General features: G+C 45.0%; 1 protein-coding gene across 3 annotated transcripts in view; it reads left to right on the forward strand.

Annotated features, from left to right (window-relative positions):
* Window positions 1–20857, forward strand: part of LOC139582718 (kelch-like protein 29) — a 341969-nt gene that overhangs the window by 318468 nt on the left and 2644 nt on the right. For all 3 annotated transcript variants that reach the window (XM_071412971.1, XM_071412973.1, XM_071412974.1), the window contains 2 exons: window positions 15665–15858; window positions 19976–20120. In XM_071412971.1, coding sequence (XP_071269072.1) covers window positions 15665–15858; window positions 19976–20120 — 339 coding nt within the window. The remainder of the gene's footprint in view (window positions 1–15664; window positions 15859–19975; window positions 20121–20857) is intronic.

The following is a 20857-nucleotide window of genomic DNA, read 5'->3' on the forward strand; positions in this document are numbered from 1 at the left end:
GACAACCATCTCTGCAGCACTCCACCAATCAGGCCTTTATGGTAGAGTGGCAAGACGGAAGCAACCACTCAGTAAAAGGCACATGACAGTCCAATTGGAGTTTGCCAAAAGGCACCTAAAGGACTCTGACAAGATTCTCTGGCATCACGTCTGGAGGAAACCTGGCACCATCCCTACGGTGAAGCATGGTGGTGGCAGCATCATGCTGTGGGGATGTTTTTCAGTGGCAGGGACTGGGAGACTAGATTGAGGGTGAACAGAGCAAAGTACAGAGAGATCCTTGATGAAAACCTGCTCCAGAGCACTCAGTACTTCAGTCTGGGGCGAATGTTTACCTTCCCACACGACAATGACCCTAAGCACATAGCCAGGACCACGCAGGAGTTGCTTCGGGACAAGTCTCTGAATGTCCTTGAGTGTCCCAGCCAGAGCCCGGACTTGAGACCTATCTAACATCTCTGGAGAGACCTGAAAATAGCTGTGCAGCTAACCTGACAGAGCTTGAGAGGATCTGCAGAGATGAATGGGATAAACACTCCATACAGGCGTGCCAAGCTTATAGCGTCATACCCAAGAAGACTCAAGGCTGCAATTGCTGCCAAAGGTGCTTCAACAAAATACTGAGCAAAAGGTCTGAATATTTATGTAAATGTGTTTTAAAATTATTATTTTTTATACATCTGCAAACATTTTTAAAATCCTGTTTTTGCTTTGTCATAATGGGTTATTGTGTGTAGATTGAGGGGGAAAAAAACATTTTAAATCCATTTTAGATTAAGGGGTCTGAATACTTTCTGAATGCATTGTAGATTAGGAGCTGAAGACCCAAGGAAGAACCTACCAAGGTGTCTGCAGCGGATAATGATCTTGATAAAATTCTGATAGTTCTGTATCTGGGAGTGTTGGTGTCCAACTTAATTTTTGTGTGCCTCACTTGACATAGTCAAGGCAGATCCCTATCACTAGAAAATGAACAACAGAGTATTCAGTACATAGTGTAACCATAGATACCCGCTTGTGAGTTACAAGAGCACTACGTACAGTGTACCAACATGTTGAGCTGCTAGACAGCCATATTGCTACATTTGATGAATTTAATAATTCATTATGATTTAATGGAGTGTCAATTTCAAATGGTTATATTTTATTTATTGAGCACTATGTACAGGCAGGTGCTTGTGCTAGGCACGTTCCATTACCACTTAATATTGCATCAAGATTGTTAACTAGCAACATGACTCAGTATTGCAGTATTAGTTAACATTACTTACCTCAGTTGTGCTGCAGCCCAGCTAACAATACCTTAATACAGCGACACAGGGATATGGTGTCTAGTCTGGTACAGGGTTTTCCAGTTGTGTCCCTCCAGTGTGGGGAGCTGTGCTTCTGTGTGAGGAAGTTATGTTGTTGGCAGCACTGATGTGTAGTTGTGGTTCTCTCAAACAGCCTTGTCATTGTCAGCCTTCTCCAATACATTGTGAAGTGGTTGTGGAGTGGTAGACCTTGCTCCGGCGCCTTGCTCCGGCGTGGCCTTCTCCTCTGGGTCCGTGACAATACAAATATTTAACTTTTCAGGAAAGCTGTTGCAAACTTCTAGGTGTTTTTTGATGTCCATCTCCAGCATTGGGATAGAGCGCGGTTTGTTCTGTTTGATATTTGCATCAATGTGAGGCACTTTATTCATAGTACATTTAAATTGCACAGCTTATTTTTCCTTTTCATTTCCTCTTTCTCTCCCTGCGCCATCACCCATCTTTCAGAGTACAGTGTAGGACAGACCGTAGCTCTGATGTTTCTCTACGCTGTGTCAAACTCAGTGAGATCCTCACACATTCAGCTAGACACACACACACAGCTGAAGGTGGGACTAACTAATGGTTGGAAAAGCCATTCAGGTATTCAGCCATTGTGCGTGCGTGTACTTACATTCATGTGTGCGTCCATCCTTAAGTGTATTTGTTTTGGTTCTCTATGGTCCATTGAGGGAACAAGTGTTATGGCTTCCATTCGGTACAGCATATATTATGACAACATTTTGTTACGTTTTTGTTCATTTTGGTCGTCGGCTGTTCGTGCACACATCCCCCTTCGTCGGTCATTGGTCAACAGTAAGGATTCTTCAATGAAGTGTTTGTCATTCAATGATAGATGACTCGTTTTCATTTTTTCGCTTGAGGAATACTGCACCAAACATCTTAGATGTAAAATTGCGTGACTAAGATCTTTACAAAAATGTCAAAATGAATGACAGATTTCTTGATTGATTCATTCTAACTAATTTGAGAAAGTGTATACTAGCTAAAGTGTCTCAAGATGGAAGAACAGTAACATCACAGAACAATAAGCCAGATATTTCACCTTATGTATAAATGTAAAGCATTCGCTTGTCGTTTCCAGTCACTACCAAATATGGTGACTAGAGTAAGCACAATGGGAGAAGATGGAACGAGATGGATTTTGGCCGAAGTTCTGCTAATTTTCTTATTAATGAAACATTTGATCTCCATATGGTAACAGTGGACTGCTTTTTGTAGACTTTACCCTTTCCCAAAGTGCAAGGGTGAATTGAGTTATTGCATATGTGCACTTTACAGAGTAGGCATTCCCTAATGGGAGGCTCTCACTAGCTCGTGCTTGGCTCTGCCCACCTCATTGCTTGTTCAACCCACTAATTAATTTGCTTTCATTGGAAACGACAGGCTCTGGTCTGTCTTGGTTTAGTTATACAAATCTTTGGTACTATTTCTGCTTTATCTCATTTTTCAAGCAAAGGTCTTTTAATGGAATATACGAGAACTCATTCGCCGAACCGAAGCATGCGGAAGCTTTTAGGCTGTTTACGCCTGTCCCTCTGTCCTCTGTCTCTCCTTGTATAGAAGGCTCAGTCTTCACTCAGCCTGGTTGTATTGGGGTTATATAGAAGCTCTCCTCAGTACTCAGCCTGGCTGTATAAGGGTTATATAGAAGCTCTCCTCAGTACTCAGCCTGGCTGTATAGGGGTTATATAGAAGCTCTCCTCAGCACTCAGCCTGGCTGTATAGGGGTTATATAGAAGCTCTCCTCAGCACTCAGCCTGGCTGTATAGTGGTTATATAGAAGCTCTCCTCAGCCTGGCTGTATAGGGGTTATATAGAATCTCTCATTACTCAGCCTGGCTGTATAGTGGTTATATAGAAGCTCTCCTCAGTACTCAGCCTGGCTGTATAGGGGTTATATAGAAGCTCTCCTCAGTACTCAGCCTGGCTGTATAGGGGTTATATAGAAGCTCTCCTCAGCACTCAGCCTGGCTGTATAGTGGTTATATAGAAGCTCTCCTCAGCCTGGCTGTATAGGGGTTATATAGAAGCTCTCTACTCAGCCTGGCTGTATAGTGGTTATATAGAAGCTCTCCCCAGCACTCAGCCTGGCTGTATAGTGGTTATATAGAAGCTCCACTCAGCACTCAGCCTGGCTGTATAGTGGTTATATAGAAGCTCTCATTACTCAGCCTGGCTGTATAGTGGTTATATAGAAGCTCTCCTCAGTACTCAGCCTGGCTGTATAGAGTAGTTGTGACTGTAATCTTCTCCATTGTCTGCCTGCTAGGGGAAGCTGTTAAGCCACACTGGGAGATCTGCCCCCACTCATTCAACCCATTCTACACAGACACGCAGGTTCCCATTCACCTTTTGCCACACACACACACACACACACACACACACACACACACACACACACACACACACACACACACACACACACACACACACACACACACACAGTAGATATACAAGTATGAATGATCCATACACACACTCCCACTAACAGTCATACATGCACACACATACACAGGCATAGACACATATGCTCCTTGATGGGGTACCCATTCAGTGCTGAGAAAACCGCCTGCATGGCATCCCAAACCCCCCCTCTCTCGTCTCCTAATGTGGCGTGTTGATGAGCTGTTTTCCTGTGCCTGTTTCTTTGCCTGAAGCTAGGAGAAGAGAGGGGGGTGTCCGGGCCTCTGTAGTCCCACGGCAGAGCTCTGTGGTGAGGTAAAGTTAGCTCCAGACCCCCTGCTGTGGAGGTCCCCCCTGCAGAGCTAATCCTTAACTTCACAACCCTGTCTCCTACTGTGCTGTCAGGGCTCCAGCTAACCCCTTCCTGCTAACTCACCCTTCTTTCTTTACTTTCTTCCACTCACATCACACCTCTCGCTCACTTCTTATTCCTTCACCCTTTCTCTCTTCACCCTCTCCTTTCTCATTATTTTTCATCCCTCTCTGCTGTGTAAATTGGTATGAAGGCCAATTCAGCTGACATCCATTCATTCTTCACTAATTATTAACCTATTCTTTTGGGTGTGTGTGTTGACCCTGGGCTGTGCTTTGCCAGCTCTGCATGGTGGCTATCTGTGTCTCTTTGATTTAGTCTCCGGTGCCGGGAGAGAGGAAGAAGGTCCTAAAGAGCCATCCCTCTTTCTCTCCTTGTCTCTCCCTTCAACCCCCCCTCTCCCTCTCAATCTTTCCCTTTATTTTTCTCACTCTCTCCCCCATCTTTCTCTCCATTTCTCTCTCCCGTTCTCCCGCTCTCTCTCCCCTCTTCCTTTACCTCTCTCTCTATATAGTATTGGGCTGCTGTAGGATACCTGACAGACAGATTATCTGACTTATACCTGACACACCAGCTTCCCCCCTGTCACAGCGAGGGCCTGAGGAGTATGTGTGAGAAAGATGGAGCGTACGATGGAACATGCGCGCGTGTGTGCCTGAGGTTTCGGTAGGAGAGGATGATGAAACAGGGATGTCTGGGGAGGCCTGCTCGGTCCCTCGTGTAGTTGGGGTTCCAGGTTACAGCCAGAGAAACAGGCAGGGTTAGGGCCTGGGGAGAGTTATTAGTGGAGGGGTAGAGGGACATAATAAGAGAGGAAGGGAAGTAATGCATGTGAAGGTTGAGGCATTGTGTGCGTGTCTTTTACCAGGCTGATGAACAACTAGCTGTCGGTTTGGGTGATTTCCAGGTTTTACCAGCAGGCTAAATCATTTCTTTCTCTCTCTCCCTTACTATGTCCCCCCTTTCTCTCTCCTATCCTCTTAACATTCTACAGAATATTAGAAATATCTCCAGGCTGGAAAAATAAGAAAGGATAGACTAAGCCCAAAGGAAGAAAGAGACACACATTAATAATGTGTGTAGTTAATTAGGCACTACTGGGTAGTGTGGTAGCTTCTGGGCTGAGAGCTTCCAGGAAATGGGCCTTTCCTGCTGCTGTAGATGGATAACTGACCTTTACAGAGGAAAGCTGTGCTGCCACATGATCTTAAAACACTCACTGCTCTCTGACACTGAGGGATGGCACCACTGCTGAGGACACTGTTTGTGTTTGCCTGCTTTTTTCAGGTACATGTATCTCTCGTCTCAGGTCTGAAATAGCAAAGTGTGCGTGTGTGCATAAGTGTGACAAGTTTAGGTTTCCAGTGTACGGGTTAGTAAAGAAGTGTGTGTTCTGGTCTAGTGTGTGCGTGCCGAGTGAGGATCAGTAATTAGGGTGTAACTTACTCCACAGCCAACACTGATGTCGCACGTCCTATCTGACGCCCCCGTCCAATTAAACTGGGATACTGTCTCTGACACACACACTCTCCGTCTCCAGTCCTCTCTTGACAGTGTTTCAAGGTGCCCTCTCACCAGTTTCAAATGAGTGTTATGGCTGGCGGAGGATGCAGAGCAGCAGCAAGGGTCTCCAGTGTGCTGTCACATCAATATAGACAGACTTCCGTGTACAGGGCAGCGTGTCAATTAGTTTATTCTCAGGGATTATGGGTAAATTTGGGAGAGCCATTGTGGATGGTCTGGGATTAGATTAAGGTGTCTGGGCTCTGTGTGTGTTTGTGTGCGTGCTGCTTGTAGCTGTCTGTCCATGTGTGCGTTCATGCGTGTGTGTTAGTGTCTGGTGTGTTCTGCTGGTTTGGTGCTACATGGATCACAGTATATACTGACCTTGTTTACTTTGACAATAAAATGTGTTTTTCTCCTAAGGAGCGACTTAAACCATGTAATCAAAGCCAACAGGATCAAAGTGTGACAATAACCCTAGTGTTGTCTATTCAGTAGGTCATATTTATTTCCAATACATCTGGCAGGGCAATCAAAAGGACAGGATGTAATATCACTATCTTGGATGTTCTTTTCCCTTCCTCCTGGTCTCCTGATCAACTAATTAATGAGTCAGAAACACGGTTAGTTAGCAATGTGTCTTAAGCTAAAGTTAGTCCTTGGACACAAGTGAGACTGTAAGATTCTACCTTCACACTGTGATGAGACAATTAACACGATCTGACATACAGAAACACACAAAAAGAAACACTCATTTAGCATGATGGGGTGGGTGATCACACTGCTGTTTTGTGGCTCTCAAGATCCGAGTGTCTTTATAGTAAAATCACAGGGGGACAACTACTGCTCTGACTTGAACCCAGCATGAGAGAAATACAGGTGTGGGGAGATTGAAGGCATGGGCAGAAAGGCTTCCATACAGATGCCTCTCTCTCTCTTCCATCTGTCTTCACTCTCTTGTTAGGTCTGAGTCCAGTCCCAGATCACTGTTGTTTTTCCTCAGGACATATCATACAAGATCTTGTCATCGCTGCTGTAACTGAGACTGAGAGAGTCATTATCTGGACCTTAGCACGGTCTCTGCTAGTGCAGAGGAGCGCGCAGAGGAAACACACACACCGGTACCCATTTCAGACAGACGTTGTGGTACCTGTAAAAAAAAAACAAGGCAATATTTGTATGACCCCTTCTCAAACAGTAATTTATTTACCACTTATTTGCAGGTATACCTCTTAAATACATATCAGTGGGTAGCTGGAAAATTGGGAGGGGTGTTATATTACCATGTGGTCTGTTTGCAGCTTAAAACCGAGAACCATTCACACAGACCCGATAGCTGTATTTTGGTTACAGGGTCTGAAAATGCAGGAATCATGACTGTCTTCAGGTGGCTCTTATTTTTCCATGGTTTTGGTCTGTGTATGAAAAGGATAATAAGACACACCATTAGCTAGCAAACCTCTATTAAACCCCATTCACCATGGCCTTACTGACTTTTAGGCTGTCTGGGCTGCTATTGTTATGGTGAATAATAAACAGACTACCTGACGAAGGCTTGAAGTGGAACTGACAGTGTTTTAACTACTTTGCAGATATGAAACAAACAATCATAATATCAGTAAAAAAGATCAAATTCCCTGTTTATGGTACAAAACCAACTTCGGAATGCACTGTTTCAGTTTCAATGACACAATATTTGGTACAAAAACTAAGAAATGTAACTAAGGCTGTGAATGTCAATACAATGAAAAATGTTAATGATCACAAGTCAGTCATAACGCGGCTAATAGGCTAGCGTATCTATTTAAATAGCAAGCTAAAAACACTGAGCCTAACGTTAGCTAGCTGCTGGAAGGATGACATTGGAGGAATGGGTGAGTGACCAACTTTTTCCCCCTCATATCGTTTATCGGTGGCTACAGCCAGAGATGCAGGTGTCATTTGGTTAGCTAGCAAGATTTCATAGCACTTTCGTCTGTGTGCCAGAGCGCAGAATATCCGATGAATTTATGAACGTACAGCACCTGCTGAAAATGACCCATGTCAGTAAACATTGGCAAACATGTAATTCAATTGTTGCCCGCACCACAGTTAGTCGCTAATGCTCTAGATAACATGTAAACAGCCTAACCAGCTCTGCTAGGGTTAGAAAAATGGTCAGTGAGGTGTTGTCTGGAAGTAGCTAGCATGCTAAAATGCTGTCAGTTCTAACCCAGAACTAACCCAGTTCTAGCCTCAGGGCCTACCCTAACCGCAGCCTCAGGGCCTACCCTAACCGCAGCCTCAGGGCCTACCCTAACCGCAGCCTCAGGGCCTACCCTAACCGCAGCCTCAGGGCCTACCCTAACCGCAGCCTCAGGGCCTACCCTAACCGCAGCCTCAGGGCCTACCCTAACCGCAGCCTCAGGGCCTACCCTAACCGCAGCCTCAGGGCCTACCCTAACCGCAGCCTCAGGGCCTATGCTAACCGAATGCTTTATTATAAAGGTGCGTGTTTATGGTGAAAATTAGCTTCCCAAACTTGAAACCCACACTCTGCTTATGTTAAAAGGTATTGCATATTAAGTGTTATGACAAAGACTAGGCTATTAGGCTCACAGACATCATATATGAAATGAATAGGGATTTGAAATGTAATTCTATGACTACCCCGCCTAGGCTATAGAACTTGGGTGTCTCTTACCAGACACCCAAGATGCTAAAATGCTGTCAGTTCTAACCCAGAACTAACCCAGTTCTAGCCTCAGGGCCTACCCTAACCGCAGCCTCAGGGCCTACCCTAACCGCAGCCTCAGGGCCTACCCTAACCGCAGCCTCAGGGCCTACCCTAACCGCAGCCTCAGGGCCTACCCTAACCGCAGCCTCAGGGCCTACCCTAACCGCAGCCTCAGGGCCTACCCTAACCGCAGCCTCAGGGCCTACCCTAACCGCAGCCTCAGGGCCTACCCTAACCGCAGCCTCAGGGCCTACCCTAACCGCAGCCTCAGGGCCTACCCTAACCGCAGCCTCAGGGCCTACCCTAACCGCAGCCTCAGGGCCTACCCTAACCGCAGCCTCAGGGCCTACCCTAACCGCAGCCTCAGGGCCTACCCTAACCGCAGCCTCAGGGCCTACCCTAACCGCAGCCTCAGGGCCTACCCTAACCGCAGCCTCAGGGCCTACGCTAACCGCAGCCTCAGGGCCTACGCTAACCGCAGCCTCAGGGCCTACGCTAACCGCAGCCTCAGGGCCTACGCTAACCGCAGCCTCAGGGCCTACGCTAACCGCAGCCTCAGGGCCTACGCTAACCGCAGCCTCAGGGCCTACGCTAACCGCAGCCTCAGGGCCTACGCTAACCGCAGCCTCAGGGCCTACGCTAACCGCAGCCTCAGGGCCTACGCTAACCGCAGCCTCAGGGCCTATGCTACCCGCAGCCTCAGGGCCTACGCTACCCGCAGCCTCAGGGCCTACGCTACCCGCAGCCTCAGGGCCTACGCTACCCGCAGCCTCAGGGCCTACGCTAACCGCAGCCTCAGGGCCTAAAACTATAGGCTACTACACCATTATCTAATATTTAGGGAAGCTAAGCTTTCCCTAAATTAAGTTGAATTAAATTGCCAATTATATAGCCTAATTAGCTTACTCCTGTCTATACATAAATAAATAAAATAATTCAAATGAGGCTACTACACCAAAAAGCAATTTTAGTCCACAGAGGATCATTAGCTTTTAAAATAAAAAAATAAAAAGTTGTGGGCCTCACGAGTGGCGCAGCAGTCTAAGGCACTGCATCAGTGTTGCGGCGTCACTACAGCCTGGGGTTTGATCCCGTCGTTATCGGCCGTGACCGGGAGTCCCATAGGGTGGCGTCGTTTGAAGAGGGTTTGGCCTTGGGGCTTTACTTAGCTCATCGCGCTCTAGCTACTCCTTGTTGCGGGCCGGGCGCTTGCAGGCTGACTCCGGTCTTCAGTTGAACGGGGTTTCCTCCAACACATTGATGCAGCTGGCTTCCGTGTTAAGCGAACGGGTGTTAAGAAGTGCGGTTTGGCGGGTCATGTTTAGGAGGATGCATGATACGACCTTTCTCCTCTCCTGAGGGATGAGACAAGATCGTAATCACGAAATTGGGGAGAAAAAGGGTGTTCAACTAAACAACAAAGAAAAACTGGATCATTTTAAATCTCATAGCCTACAGTCGGAAGGGCCCGCATTTAGGGCAGTGGCACAGCAAAACAAAATGGACTGTAGAGTTGCGACTGTCAGTGAAGAGAGAGACCCAGCCAGGCACATCTCAATATTTTAAAAATACAATCCTGGAAAAACAGTTTAGAAAGCAAATGGCTGTTGCTGTAAAGATATGACAATGAAAAGACTCCAATCTGTCTTTTAGGTATCAATATTCTCAATTTAATTAAGCCAACAGTAGCTCATCTTATTGGCACCAGCAGAGAACATCGGTCATATCCCCGGTGAGTGTGCACGTTAACTGTCTTTATCAATGGGTCAGTGCCACTTGTTTGTTTCTTTTTGGACAATAATTTCCTCCTCCAGGTCTCCTCTTTTCGTAGGCCCATTATATGGATCAGACAACGTTGTTTTTATTGATCTGTTTGTCAGTGTCAGCAGAGTAGGCTACCCTGTCATTGTAAGATTGTTAATGTCTCCATTCACATGTAGTAGAATTTCATGAAATGTGTTTATAAAAGGCCAACAAGAAATATATCTGATAGGCTTATAGCCTAGGCAGCCCATAGTCTTTTTGCGAACAGGGATCGGTAGTCAAAATTTAGGCAAATAATATATCTAATCATCACATTTAAGAATAGTAGGCTTTCTTAGGTAAGTCTGCAGATGCGTGGAATGCTTTATTATAAAGGTGCGTGTTTATGGTGAAAATTAGCTTCCCAAACTTGAAACCCACACTCTGCTTATGTTAAAAGGTATTGCATATTAAGTGTTATGACAAAGACTAGGCTATTAGGCTCACAGACATCATATATGAAATGAATAGGGATTTGAAATGTAATTCTATGACTACCCCGCCTAGGCTATAGAACTTGGGTGTCTCTTACCAGTAAAAAATTAAATCTACTTTCACTCCTGCATATTAGTGTGTTTGATGGTGACCCATATCTAATATGCCTGCTCTCTGTAGCAGGCTGACTAGGCCTCCATGTCCCTCTTTATCCATTCACTCGCACATTATTTATCCTGTCATACCAAACATCATGTTGACTGACAGCTAGATTCCCCAAATCAACTCTCCAACAGTGTTTGTGTTTGATATCAGTGGATTCGTTTCATGTGTAATCTTCAGAGAAAATAGGAGTAAATAATAAACAAACTAGTCTGACACATTCTTCAATTAAAAGTATTTATTTCTGCAGTAAATGTTTGTCTATGGCCTGATTCTGTCTCTGTGTTGTAAATAGCTCCTCAAGTGACCTTGGCTCTCTTCACCAACAGCCACAGTATTGACCATCACTAAACGCATGATTGATGTGTTTTCACAGCTAATTCTGTCTCAAACGTGATTGATGTGTTTTCACAGCTAATTCTGTCTCAAACGTGATTGATGTGTTTTCACAGCTAATTCTGTCTCAAACGTGATTGATGTGTTTTCACAGCTAATTCTGTCTCAAACGTGATTGATGTGTTTTCACAGCTAATGCTATCTGAAACGTGATTGATGTGTTTTCACAGCTAATTCTGTCTCAAACGTGATTGATGTGTTTTCACAGCTAATTCTGTCTGAAACGTGATTGATGTGTTTTCACAGCTAATGCTATCTGAAACGTGATTGATGTGTTTTCACAGCTAATGCTATCTGAAACGTGATTGATGTGTTTTCACAGCTAATGCTATCTGAAACGTGATTGATGTGTTTTCACAGCTAATTCTGTCTGAAACGTGATTGATGTGTTTTCACAGCTAATGCTATCTGAAACGTGATTGATGTGTTTTCACAGCTAATGCTATCTGAAACGTGATTGTGTTTTCACAGCTAATGCTATCTGAAACGTGATTGATGTGTTTTCACAGCTAATGCTATCTGAAACGTGATTGATGTGTTTTCACAGCTAATGCTATCTGAAACGTGATTGATGTGTTTTCACAGCTAATGCTATCTGAAACGTGATTGATGTGTTTTCACAGCTAATGCTATCTGAAACGTGATTGATGTGTTTTCACAGCTAATGCTATCTGAAACGTGATTGATGTGTTTTCACAGCTAATGCTATCTGAAACGTGATTGATGTGTTTTCACAGCTAATGCTATCTGAAACGTGATTGATGTGTTTTCACAGCTAATGCTATCTGAAACGTGATTGATGTGTTTTCACAGCTAATGCTATCTGAAACGTGATTGCATTTCACTCCTCCAACCAATTGGTTTGTAATTGACTATAGACAACTCACGCATGCACGCACTCAAGCAAGCACGCACGCACTCAAGCACTTCAAGCACGCACTCAAGCACTTCAAGCACGCACTCACGCACTCAAGCAAGCACGCACTCAAGCAAGCACGCACTCAAGCAAGCACGCACGCACTCAAGCAAGCACGCACGCACGCACTCAAGCACTTCAAGCAAGCACGCACGCACTCAAGCACGCACGCACTCAAGCACTTCAAGCAAGCACGCACTTCAAGCAAGCACGCACGCACTTCAAGCAAGCACGCACGCACGCACTTCAAGCAAGCACGCACGCACGCACTTCAAGCAAGCAAGCACGCACGCACGCACTTCAAGCAAGCAAGCACGCACGCACGCACTTCAAGCATGCACGCACGCACGCACTTCAAGCATGCACGCACGCACGCACTTCAAGCATGCACGCACGCACGCACTTCAAGCATGCACGCACGCACGCACTTCAAGCATGCACGCACGCACGCACTTCAAGCAAGCACGCACGAACGCACTTCAAGCAAGCACGCACGAACGCACTTCAAGCAAGCACGCACGAACGCACTTCAAGCAAGCACGCACGAACGCACTTCAAGCAAGCACGCACGCACGCACTTCAAGCACGCACGCACGCACGCACGCACTCAAGCAAGCACGCACTCAAGCACACACTCACACATAAACAGACGCATATTTTGCTGATGGACAGGGCTAACAGTCATGGTGTCAACCCTTGTCAACTTGGTGGGTTTGGTCTTGAAGTCATTACCAGGAGCTCAGTGTGATGTCCAAACAGTGTTGACTCACTACACAACAGAACAGTAGACACTGAGGTCATAGCTCACATGTGTTACAATTAGTGATGCACCGATATGACATTTTTTACCGATATCTGATATTTTCCTTGCCAAAAAAACGATATAAATTTTTTTGCGGCCTTTTAAGCATTCTAGTACAGTTAAATAGTTAACACATACACATGGACGCAGCGGTCTAAGGCACTGCATCTCAGTGCAAGAGACATCACTACAGTCCCTAGTTCGAATCCAGGCTTTATCACATCGAATCCAGATTATGTTGTGTTATTTGACACGTCAAATACAGTAATTTGACGTGTCAAATAACACAACATAATCTGTTTCAGTAGCTATAGTTTGCGGTTAGCCTTCAAAATAAAAGTATAGCATAATTCTACTATTTGTATTCATTTGCATCACTGTCAATGACACGTTTATTTTGAAGACAAACCACAAATTCCGCTATTGTGCCTAATCCTTATTGTGGCTAGCTTCACAACACATAACCCGGTCCGGTAGAGCCTCACTAGCCAGATGAAGCTAGCTGGCTGCTTATAACGTTAGCTTTGGGCAACAGGGTTAAGTAGCTGGCTAGCTATTTATTTTCATGAACTGAAAGTTGTTTCAATAGGCGATTAACAAGTGGCAACCTAGCTAATACTTACTCACAGGGATTCCTAAATCATTGCTAAGAATAATGAAAATAACTGCAGTTTCTACTTGGCATTTGTTTTCTGGCTAGTCGTATTGGTGCTAGCTAGGTACCAAGCTAATACCAACGCGGTATTGTAAACACATTGTTTGCAGACTTTTGTACAGCTTTGACAGTGCTACTGTATCTTTATTGACATGCAAAGACCCAAACGGCGTTCCAGAGTATGTATGTCGTGAAGCTAATAGCAGTGAAGCTATTACTGTGTAACTCCGGTAGGGCAACATCTGAAAAATAGTGCACTTGGTAGTGTGTACCGGTGCTCGATCAGTCTACGAAAGCCAACATCATCCACGACATAGAACGGTTGATTGTCAAGGGCAACGAAATCCATTATCTTGGCTTTAATGGATTTCACCTTTTGAGTTGTCTCGCTGAAATGTTCTTACTCTTTTAAATGACTGCTCGATCCATACAGCAGACATTGTGGGCTAGGTTAGGAATGCTGTGTTGCACGTGTAGCGCAGAATTTTGCGTGCCGTTATTACATCATGTACCAACGTTATATAGGTATGCACGGTAGCTTTGACATTGGTTTTTATCATTGGTGTTAAACTAGACATCGGGCCGATATCGATGTTGGCATCTTTAGCTAATAGTGTCCGATTCTGATATGTTCACCGATATATCGCACATCCCTAGTTACTATGGTTTTAATGTCTATAGCTGCCATTGTCGGCTAGATGTTTCGTCATGGCTGGTTGCCTTTGTTTTGCAGTCATGTTCGAAAATGTATTACTTAGTGTCTTTAACTTCTACCGTTGCGTGTTTCATGCCTGGCTCCCTGGACTCAGTATTGTGCACTGTGATACTACACTGCATGACCAAAAGTATGTGGACACCCCTTCAAATGAGTGGATTTCCAGCCGCAAAGTACTAGGCCACACAAGCTCACAGAATGGGGCCGCCGAGTTTTGAAGCGCGAAGCGCGTAAAGAATTCTGTCCTCGGTTGTAACACTCACTACTGAGTAACCAAAATGCCTCTGGAAGCAACGTCAATATAAGAAGTGTTCGTCATGAGCTTCATGAAATGGGGTTCCATGGCCGAGTAGCCGCGCACACAAGCCTAAGATCACCAAGCGTAATGCCAAGCATTGGCTGGAGTGGTGTAAAGCTCGCTGCCATTGGACTCTGGAGCAGTGGAAACACGTTCTTTGGAGTGATGAATCACACTTCACCATCTAGCAGTCCAACAGACTAATCTGGGTTTGGCAGATGTCTGGAGAATGCTACCTGCCCGAATGCATAGTGCCAACTGTAAAGTTTGGTGGAGGAGGAATAATGGTCTGGGGCTGTTTTTCATGGTTCGGGATAGGCCCCTTTGTTCCAGTGAAGGGAAATATTAACGCTACAGCACACAATGGATCATTCTGTGCCTCCAACTTTGTGGCAACAGTTTGGGGAAGGCCCTTTCCTGTTTCAGCATGACAATGCCCCCATGCACAAAGCAAGGTCCATAAGAAATGGTTTGTCGATCTGTGTGGAATAACTTGACTGGCCTGCACAGAGCCCTGACCTCAACTCCATCAAACACCTTTGGGATGAATTGGAACGCTGACTGCGAGCCAGGCCTAATCACCCAACATCAGTGCCCGACCTCTAATGCCCTTGTGGCTGAATGGAAGCAAGTCCCCACAGCAATGTTCCAACATCTAGTGGAAAGCTTTCCCAGAAGAGTGGAGGCTGTTATAGCAGCAATGTTCCAACATCTAGTGGAAAGCTTTCCCAGAAGAGTGGAGGCTGTTATAGCAGCAATGTTCCAACATCTAGTGGAAACCTTTCCCAGAAGAGTGGAGGCTGTTATAGCAGCAAAGGGGGACCAACTCCATATTAATACACACGATTTTGAAATGAGATGTTCGACAAGCAGGTGTCTTTTGGCCATGTAGTGTATATCTGAATGATATTCTCTTTTTTGCAGTTGTGCTGTGTGTACCATTTAGAAAATAGGAGACATGGGCCATAAGCTAGCACATTGCAATATTGAAGTTTCTAAATGCACATTTCAAATATATTGAAAAAGGCCTTGCAGATGAAATAACAATGGTAAAAACTTCCCTGTGTTGGTATGAGGTATTAACCATCACTAACCAGTCTTTTGTGTCTCTCCTCTCTCTGTGTTGGTATGAACCATCAATAACCAGTCCTTGTCTCTCTCCTCTCCGTAGGTACGACACCATAACCAACCAGTGGGCGATGGTGTCTCCGCTCCCCAAGCCGGTGCACTCTGCAGCAGCCACAGTGTGTGGGGGGAAGGTGTATGTGTTTGGAGGGGTGAACGAGGCAGGGCGATCTGCAGGAGTACTACAGTCATACGTCCCTCAGACCAACTCCTGGAGCTTCATAGAGTCACCCATGATAGGTAAGAGTCAATACTCTAACTGCTCTATACGCTAATTTACTCGGCACTAACTTGGCAGAGATGGCAGTAATGTAGAGCGGAATGAGAGCACAGTTCACTCAACCTCACCGACCCCCTCCCTCCATTCAAATAAATATTCACATGTGCACACACACCACCTTATCTAACCCCACATGATCCCCCGGGCCTAGGCATGCAGTAGAAATGTATCCACAGCAGAGAGCAAGAGGGGGAGAAAGGAGTGGGGGGTGAGAAAGGAAGGGACGATGGGGGGGGGGGGAGGAGGAATATGGTCTAACAGACTGTGGAGAGGGTGCAGCTATTACAAAGAGGAAGGACTGGAAAGCAGTAGAGGACAGCAGCCTGTAGATCCTGGATGTAACCCAGTGATGGGAGTCCTTTGTTTGGAACCTTCTCCCCTGAATGAGCTGCAAGTGGTTTTCTCAACACTTATCAACAAACTCTTTCCTGCTCTCACGCACATGCAGTAATACACACACTTACATACACACACGTATGCAGGAACATACACACACCACCTGAACGTGGACTCCTCAACATCGATTTACTGTAGACACATGAGTTCACTCAAGCACTAGCATACATGTTTATACACACACACGCTCTGTCAGACGGTCCCACACCTCCAACCCAAGCTGTGAACAGTTATCTCAGACAGTCACTAATCCAGTGTTCATGTGTCCTGCTAAGAAAGAGACGGAGAGGGAGGGGGCAAAAGAGAAGGGATAGATAAAGCGAGATTTTTTTTTACAAATTACACTGTAGTGAGTAAGTATAAAGGAAGCTGAAGGATCAAGGAGGATGTGCATAAAGCGTGAATTGGAGGCCCTCTGAACAATCATGATTACCGATTGTGTGTTATAATCTACCTGATAACAAAGCCTTAGTTAAAACTGCTGAGGTATATAATTCATTGGAGAACATGTTACAAGATGGCCGAACATCGATTTCAATGGAATCTGCTGACGTGCGCATTCGCTGTTTCGTGGTTGTTGATCTCTCTCTACATCAGCCGACTAAGGCCGTGCACTTTTGCGGATGAGTGACAGAGGTATTGTGCGAACATGCACTGGGAATGCTGCTAGAGCGTGCCAACCACGTGGACAGCTAAACAAACCAACCGGCACTTCCCCGTGGCCAGCTGTGCTCATGACGTCAGAGCATGAATGTGAGTGATGGAAAATAAATCGGACTTGGGCAGCAACAGTTAAAATAATTCAATGGTTGTTTAGTGCACAAAAGTGATGACCAGTGTATTATCAGGAATTTTCCAATTTGACTTGCCGTCTAGGAGAACAGTTTTTTTTGGATCAGATTTCAGTTAAACTGCAATACCGAAGTTGGCCCGTAGGTACAGTGGAAAGCGTGCTTCCAGATTTGGTTAAAATCTACTTCTAGTTTTCTCTTATTGCTCCCTCCAGCTGCTGTTGGGCTGAGACAATAAGACAGGAAACAACCATGTTTACAGTGGGACCAGAAATTAGCCACTGGTTTCATGTTACAAATATGGTTACTTCCTACATACTTCCTACTTCCTACAACACAACCGTTGGCTCCTGTGGTCACATGACAAACAAGGAAGTGAAAAGGGGAGCTCTTTCTGCTTTATACGACTCACTACTAACTAATGATGGCTGCCTTTTTGAATTATATAGGAGTACACTGGGAATATAAGGCAGTATATAGGTGTATAGGAGTACACTGGGAATGTAAGGCAGTATATAGGAATACGCTGGGAATATAAGGCAGTATATAGGAGTACACTGGGAATATAAGGCAGTATATAGGAGTACACTGGGAATATAAGGCAGTATATAGGAGTACACTGGGAATATAAGGCAGTATATAGGAGTACACTGGGAATATAAGGCAGTATATAGGAGTACACTGGGAATATAAGGCAGTATATAGGAGTACGCTGGGAATGTAAGGCACTATATAGGAGTACACTGGGAATATAAGGCAGTATATAGGAATACGCTGGGAATATAAGGCAGTATATAGGAGTACACTGGGAATATAAGGCAGTATATAGGAGTACACTGGGAATATAAGGCAGTATATAGGAGTACACTGGGAATATAAGGCAGTATATAGGAATACGCTGGGAATATAAGGCAGTATATAGGAGTACACTGGGAATATAAGGCAGTATATAGGAATACGCTGGGAATATAAGGCAGTATATAGGAGTACGCTGGGAATATAAGGCAGTATATAGGAGTACACTGGGAATATAAGGCAGTATATAGGAATACGCTGGGAATATAAGGCAGTATATAGGAGTACACTGGGAATATAAGGCAGTATATAGGAGTACACTGGGAATATAAGGCAGTATATAGGAGTACGCTGGGAATGTAAGGCACTATATAGGAGTACACTGGGAATATAAGGCAGTATATAGGAATACGCTGGGAATATAAGGCAGTATATAGGAGTACGCTGGGAATATAAGGCAGTATATAGGAATACACTGGGAATATAAGGCAGTATATAGGAGTACACTGGGAATATAAGGCAGTATATAGGAGTACGCTGGGAATGTAAGGCACTATATAGGAGTACACTGGGAATATAAGGCAGTATATAGGAATACGCTGGGAATGTAAGGCAGTATATAGGAGTACACAGAGTATAAGGCAGTATATAGGAGTACACAGAGTATAAGGCAGTATATAGGAGTACACTGAGAGTATAAGGCAGTATATAGGAGTACGCTGAGAGTGTAAGGCGGTATATAGGAGTACGCTGGGAATGTACGGCAGTATATAGGAGTACACTGGGAATGTACGGCAGTATATAGGAGTACACTGAGAGTATAAGGCAGTATATAGGAGTACACTGAGTATAAGGCAGTATATAGGAGTACGCTGAGAATGTAAGGCAGTATATAGGAGTACACTGGGAATATAAGGCAGTATATAGGAGTACACTGGGAATATAAGGCAGTATATAGGAGTACACTGGGAGTATAAGGCAGTATATAGGAGTACACTGGGAATATAAGGCAGTGTATGTAGGTGTACACTGGGAGTATAAGGCAGTATATAGGAGTACACTGGGAATATAAGGCAGTGTATGTAGGTGTACACTGGGAATATAAGGCAGTATATAGGAGTACACTGGGATTATAAGGCAGTATATAGAAGTACACTGGAATATAAGGCAGTGTATGTAGGTGTACACTGGGAATATAAGGCACTTTAAATAGTGCTCCAAGACCTTCGTATTCACTTGAGAGAAGCTCATCTGAGGCAGCGAAGGGAAACAGTGTATCTATTGTTAAAGCAGAACAGTGGAACAGTCCCCAGGGAAGAGCTTTGTATTTTGTCTCTGGAGACACTTGATACAATCCCTCTGTCTCTGACACACACACACGCCAGCCACGCCCACCCGCCAGCTGAAATCTGGTTGTTTCCTGGTTGTGTTACTGATAGTGACAGGGCCCCGGGTTCTGAGTGTCACATAGAGAGAGCTGAACGACTGTCGTCACTTACGCCTGGCGAGATGGGATTTTAATTAAACCCATCTGTCTTTATAGTCACTGAAGGGGATGTGGCGCGTGTGTGTGGTGGATGGAAGTGAAAAACAAAATGCTACACGGGGATATCTGCATTATTCATGATGTCATAAATTGGCCAGCTGTAATCATTTGAAAGAATGATTGGTCTGTCGATGTGTTGTACATTGATTGGTCTTGACCGAGCGTGTGTGGGCGGGGCGGGCTTTATATAGGTAATTAGGAAAGGGTGGGGTCGATTGATGAATTCTGTTATCCGTTCACTGTAAAATGTACATTTCCCAAAACCATCTTTTTTTTGTCTTGAGCCTGGTACTCAGGGAAGTGATATGAGGAATGTCCATGTGATTTTGCAGCTGTAGACTGAGGAATAAATGTAAAACAGAATCATGCCCTTCTACCCTGGGACATTCTGCCGGAGGAAAATACAATTCAAGCATTAACATCCGTTTTTGTCTAGTTTTCAACGTCTATCCAGCCCTGGCTTTTAAACATCTTTCTCTCCTTCGGCCCGTTCTAAATCTTCTACCTTCCTATCTGTTAATCTCGGGTGTCTCTGTGTTTGTTGTGCAGATAATAAGTACGCCCCGGCAGTCACTCTGAACGGACACATCTTTATTCTGGGAGGAGCCTACGCCCGGGCCACCACCATCTATGACCCGGACAAGGGAAACATCAAAGCCGGACCTAATATGAACCACTCACGACAGTTCTGCAGGTAAGAACCCACGTGAACCACTCACGACAGTTCTGCAGGTAAGAACCCACGTGAACCACTCACGACAGTTCTGCAGGTAAGGGATTAACATGAACCACGTTAGGGGTCAGTATGAACCACCACTATAGATGTTGAATTAGAAATGTCTCTCTTTGATTGTGAAGATCTCACCGGATCCACAGGAGTCCTGCAGGATGTCAGTCTACCAGGAGTCTGGATTTTTGTGACTGAAGTGAGATTCTAGTCCCGGTCTCAAGTCCCCAACTCTGGCCTAGTGTATAGGACCCACTTGAGACAGAGACTCCTAAATACATTTTGGGAGCACTTCCAGACATAACTAAGTCTACCTAGTAAATGTACAACATCACGCTGTCAGAATTATTGATCAACTATTCCCCCACACAACAGCTTTCAGTTTACTGAATAAGACTGATGCTAGTTTAGTGATCACACACAGACCGATGCACATACACTACACTTACACTCAGCCAGCCCCATGCACCAGCAGTCATTATAAACTAATGCGGACACTTCATTTTTCCTTTTCCCTGTCCTTGTGGCTGAGTCCCTGGCTGAATTCTCCTTGTTTATCTTTAACAGCCCAGTTAGGCTTTAGCCAGCACTGTGTCCCATCTGGATCAGCTTTCCTTTTTCCTTCTGACTGGATTGACTCTTTATGTAATAATCTCATGGGTCCCATCAGTGATTGTGTGTGTACCTTATGTAAATGGAGATCG

This window comes from Salvelinus alpinus, chromosome 8, assembly GCF_045679555.1.
Source record: "Salvelinus alpinus chromosome 8, SLU_Salpinus.1, whole genome shotgun sequence".
In the NCBI taxonomy this organism is placed as follows: domain Eukaryota; kingdom Metazoa; phylum Chordata; class Actinopteri; order Salmoniformes; family Salmonidae; genus Salvelinus; species Salvelinus alpinus.